Source organism: Arachis ipaensis, chromosome B04 (assembly GCF_000816755.2).
Source record: "Arachis ipaensis cultivar K30076 chromosome B04, Araip1.1, whole genome shotgun sequence".
Classification (NCBI taxonomy): domain Eukaryota; kingdom Viridiplantae; phylum Streptophyta; class Magnoliopsida; order Fabales; family Fabaceae; genus Arachis; species Arachis ipaensis.
The window spans coordinates 14531030-14536501 of record NC_029788.2 but is presented as its reverse complement, the minus strand read 5'-3'; the positions used below and the strand labels follow the sequence as shown (position 1 = coordinate 14536501).

Here is a 5472-nt window from a genome sequence, read left to right as displayed (position 1 = left end):
TATTATATGCATCATAGAAAGAAAAATCATGCGTCATAAAAAAAACTCAGTCGTTATAATTTACCTAGCCAAATTTAAAAAAAAAAAATTTCATTATAGAGGTCCATCGTAATTATTTATTAGCCTATGACTAATCTATTCTAATTATCCAAAAATACTTGACAGGATATTCCCAGCCTGGCAAAAAACAATAACAAACTTTGAAAATACCATTTGATAAATTCCAAACCAAATCTCAAGAACTGAGAGCCTCTCATGGCACCACAGAATTTTCCTAGTTTCATTAATTTCATCTGGCTCCCAATTTTGGCCAAATGTTATCTAGCAGAACTATTATCTCTTTCAGTAGCAAATAGCTGCAGTCAGTCTTACAAAACAAAGGCTCCCAAAAAACGCTTTAACATTCACTAACCATATTGTTCATCTATTCTGCAGCACCATATATGCTTCCCCTCCCACTTAGTTGACACTTCTATACACATCCACAAACCACAATCAACTTCTCAATAAAGAAAACTAGGTAAATTTTTTGCACATAGCCACATACACCTTATACATCTATTTATCTTTATTATTACAAAAAGTAGTAGCACCTAATGAGCAGCTTTCTACCTAGCATCCATTTACAAATAGTGGCAGTGGTATTCCAAACTCAGTAGTAAGTGAAAATTAGTGAAGAAAATGGATTGAACTACATTTTGAATCCATAACGTTCACCATTTTGCCGATTTGCACTTGGCAGATATTGCACTCCCTTGGAAGTAAGGCTTGAAGGTTCTCATAACTTCTTCATAGGTTGGTCTCTTGTAGTCTACTGCCTGTTAATCATTTAGCAGAAAAATTAGATCCTTGGAGAGAGAGATAATAAATTCTCACTATTTCATTTCAAAAAAAAAAAAGAAGAAACTAGCCTCCTCGATCACTTCTTCAGGGCTTGCCCATTTCCACTCTGCAAATTCCGGGTCTGCTTCCCCGGTAGCTAAGTTGACTTCAATATCATCATCTCTTAGTTGCATGAGAAACCTATCAAATGTTCATTTCAAGGTTAGAAGAAGCATAATTTTGGTGTGCTTTCTCAAAAGTAATAAGCATCAATGAGAAAAGACCCATGCTAATTAGTTTGAAATTGAACTCACAAAATGAATAATGAAGAAAAATGCATTATAGCAAATAGAAGTTATGTCCATATTTATAATACCAAGGCTTCTCATAAGTGAACAAAACTAGCAACAATAACAAACCTCTTTCTTTAATAGCTTAGTCTAAATCATAATTTGACAAATTGATTACCATGGGTAACCTTATCTGTCTATTGTGTATTACAATGTCTTCTCTAGATAGATACCGAATCGGTAATACTAGAGAGATAATAATTCAAAGTTAACTTAGTTAACATTTATAATTTCATACCTGTAATATATATAATCACATCTAATATTACTCATTTATTTCAGCGGTAACTAATAATTACAAAATAAAGTACTTTTGGACTGATTTAGGCTGATTTCTATTGTCTCCCAAACACTTTTTATACCAAATTACCAAACTTGAATGCATCAAAGTAGCATATAGAAATGTATTTTATATACACAAATAAACAAACTTCAATAAGTAGATAGAAACGCATCAACACACAAGTACACACCATTTTTGTGCCTGTCCATGCCATTCACCACCCCAGAGACGGTTGACTTTAGTCTTCACAGGAGGAGGGAAATCATAAGTCAACCATTTCGGAACCTGAAAATGTAAAGCGCAAGCTCAGTCTAATGTATGAAAAGATTAACATCCACTCATCTCTCAGATATGATCAAGAGTTCTGAAATAATGTATCTACAAAGATGTAAAATCCTTCTGTTAAATATGATTAACATTGCCCCAGTTTCTTACTTCTCTGAGCTTGGTTTCTTTTATGCAAAATGATAAAATTGTTCATAATTTACATACATCTGAATCTTGTAACTTATCAGTATATCACTCTTTTGTAGAGCTTAGAATGTAAGCATACACATTTGCAGTTTTCACTTCAGGAACAAAATTAATGATGTTCTGCACAAACCTCAGCAATTATCTCAGCAGAAGCTATTCCAGTTTCTTCTCGAAGCTCCCTAATGGCAGCCAATTTGGGCTCTTCACCGTCTTCAATTCCCCCCTGATATTTAAGATCCCAAAGAGACGAGCAATCGATTTAGCTGAAACTTTTAATACTATACTAGACCTAGGAAATAACTATAATATAACAGGCAACAAAATTAATATATCCATTTTTCTGCAATGACTTGGAACAATGCACAATTAATAATATAACAGGCATCAAAATTAATTCAGCTTCTGCACTCTGAACAAGCCTTTACTGTTGATGTATCTCTAACTTCAAAGTAGATATCTCGCAGGAAAGACAAAAATTAAAAAACAAATAAATAATTCTAACACTCAATCAGTGAACATAACAAATGGATCCCTTCCATATAATTCCTTGATCTAAATTTTTGGCTTTATTCTTTGTAAATAATTCAAACTTATGCTAAGAAAAGGAGGAAAATGGCAAAACAATTGAGCACGTAAAGTGAACTTGTAAATTCACCTGAGGCATTTGCCATGCTCCTGGAACATTCAATCTTGAAGCTACGAATATCTGATTGAAAAAAAAAGTGGGATAATTGTTAGTCATTTTTTTTTGAAACAACATAAGCTCAACACACTAATGTGGAGCAACAAAGGAAACAACAAGAATTTCGTAAAAACATAAAATCCCTATAGCTTCCCGCAACGCCATCAACCACCAAAAGAGACACTCTCAGTCCATTCATTTGAGATAATTGTTAGTCATGTTGCTCACACAGAGCAAAATATGATTATACTTTAGAACAATACTTTTTCTCCAATTCAAAAACTTGCACACTGAAAATTGTAGAACATACTCATAAAATTTCTAAATTATACACACAAATTCAAACTAAAAATCATAGCATATAATCTCAAATCTAAGCTATCAGACGGTTATTCTGCAACATTTCGGTTAAGCTCAAATAACCTTAGATAAATACCACACGTCACAATCACCAAAAGTCTGAACGAATTGCAAAACAGAACAGAGATCTCAGTATAGTTCATTAAATTATTGCATTTTTTCCCTTCTTTTGAATCAGTGGTCCAAAATACCAATCAATTATGACAAAGTAGCAAGGGAGTGAATTAAATTAAAATAAAATAAAATGTTAGCCAAATTTTCCATATCTAAACGACAAATATGCTGCACGCCTAAGAAAAATAAAAAATATAAAAAAAATTCCCGCTTGTGTTGCATATTTATTTTTGTCGGCGAACATATCTAAGTTTCGGATTTGAGACAGTATTGATATATAAGAATGCTTTACGAGTGAGGCATAATACACAAAATAGCATCAGAATTTTCCTTATAAGAAAAAAAAAATTACAACAAGTGAACATCCAATAAACTAAAAATAAGAAGAAAAAAATTCCAGCTGAATATAAGACTTAAAAACCAGAATATCTAAAACACCAAAATAAAAAATCAAATACTAAAAATAAGGTAGGGAAATAAGAAAACACTGCATTTATCATGAATTGTTAAAGAAAAAAGGAGTGAAGTGGGAGATGACAGATGAGGACCTGATTATGGGAGTTGATGAGACAGACTCCAACGTTGGGACGATAACCTTGTGGAAGATCCTCCATTATTGGATATGGGAGATGAAGGTGGTGAGGTTGATGGATTCGGATGATAATAACACACTGTACAGACTACAGAGAGAGAGAGAGAGATGATAACTTCTTGTTGTTGGAGGTGTCAGAATATGAGTTCCCGAATCCAAAAGGCAGAGGAAAAAGGAAAGAGAAAGAGAAAGAGAGAGAGAGAGAGAGAAAAAGAGAAAGTGGTGTGTGTGTTTTTGAGTGGGAAGCGCTGACTCTCGAGGACAGAATTTGTGGAGTTGAGTTTTTAATTTTTTTTTAGAAGCGCTAGAGGGCCAATAGTTTTTGTCATCTGTAGTTATCAAATAGTTATTAATAATAATTTTAATGATGTGAGATTGATGTGAAATTTTATTTAATAGCTTATTTTTTTTTGCTAATTACATAATGGTCAAAATTTAATAAAGTTGCTAGCTCTACACTTTTTCAATTTTTTTTTTATTTGCGATTCTTATCCTGCGCACTCCGCCTCCCCCACTTCACATATTTACACAATTTTGAGAGTCAAATTAGGAAAAAAAATTGTTTTAACTTCTAGCTCATAAAATACTAAAGTATTAAGAGTTTAACTTTAAGAAAGTATTATAGTTTTTTAATACTATAATAAGTTCATTCATGATCATCAAAAAGATAAGTTCATTCATAAAAAAATATTTATTAATAAATTAATTAGGATATTTTTATTGTTAGTTCTTTATTAAAATCTATTAACAAAAAAAGCTGAATATTAAAGTGTTTGAGTTTTAAAAAATTTATTTTGAATGAATAATGTTTCAATATTCTGGTTTTTTTAGTGACCAAATTAAAATATAAAATATAAGATATAATATATAAAACCTTAAAAATACATGAATTATATATAGTATATTGTTTGTTATACAAAAAGCAGAACCTTGTTAAATATACTTTTTTTTAAAGCTAATTACATAAAATAATGGCTAATATTAAATATACACAAAAAATTATTATTAACGCACTTAATAAATTAAATATGATAAAATAAGATTAAAAACGATGTCTTTGATAATTTAACACACGGTTAATTATAACTAAAAGAATCTAGGAGAACTAATACACAAAATCAGTGTTCCTAAACATAGATATCCGCTCTAGCCCTTTCTAAATACTTCGATTTCCCCGTTATCAAATTTTAGACATTTAGTTAAAAGAAAATTAAATAACATTTTTTACTCAATCATATTTTCAAAATTAGTATGTTTATTTAAGTATGATACTCCAATTATTATAAAAATACTTTCTACCACATAAATAATTTTTCAAAAACAAAATTATATAATTTTCATTAAATAAATATGTTAGATATTTACAATATAAATATAACAAAATTAAAATATTTTTATCTAGTATGATAAAAATACTAATAATTAGCCGATGAATCCATCCAATATGAAAAAATATAATTGGACTACACATACACAGACGCATCTCGTACTATAAAGCGGTGCCACTCAACTTGTGGGGCCCATAAGCCAAGGCGTTGACTTTCTGTGCCTTCGCCAAGCATTTATCATCATTCATCAATCAACCCACAATTTCAACCTCTTTTCTCTTTTTTAAAATTCTTTCTTTTGTGTGTTGCTGCATGGGAATATGTTATATATTATTAAAATCGAATTTTTTTAATTAATGGTACAGTTGACGTTTGATGTTTCTAAAAGTATTTTTATTTATTTTATTTAACTAACTAATTAATTAATTTTAATTTAGATAAATATTAAATTATATAATATTTTTTTG

The 5472-nt window shown here is 30.3% G+C and overlaps 1 protein-coding gene across 3 annotated transcripts; it reads right to left on the bottom strand.

Annotated features, from left to right (window-relative positions):
* Positions 200-3931, bottom strand: LOC107638983 (nudix hydrolase 25). 3 transcript variants are annotated; one of them, XM_021120852.1, is made up of 7 exons: positions 3863-3916; positions 3634-3765; positions 2585-2635; positions 2060-2152; positions 1628-1740; positions 912-1023; positions 200-818 (listed from the first exon to the last, which is right to left on the bottom strand). In XM_021120852.1, the coding sequence occupies exons 2-7, from the start codon at positions 3697-3699 to the stop codon at positions 714-716; spliced, it is 540 nt and encodes a 179-aa protein (XP_020976511.1). In that variant the 5' UTR covers positions 3700-3765; positions 3863-3916; the 3' UTR covers positions 200-713. The 3 variants fall into 3 exon arrangements, with proteins under 3 accessions (XP_020976511.1, XP_016197869.1, XP_016197870.1); XM_016342383.2 differs by having other exon boundaries at positions 236-818; positions 3634-3931; XM_016342384.2 differs by having other exon boundaries at positions 236-818; positions 1646-1740; positions 3634-3928.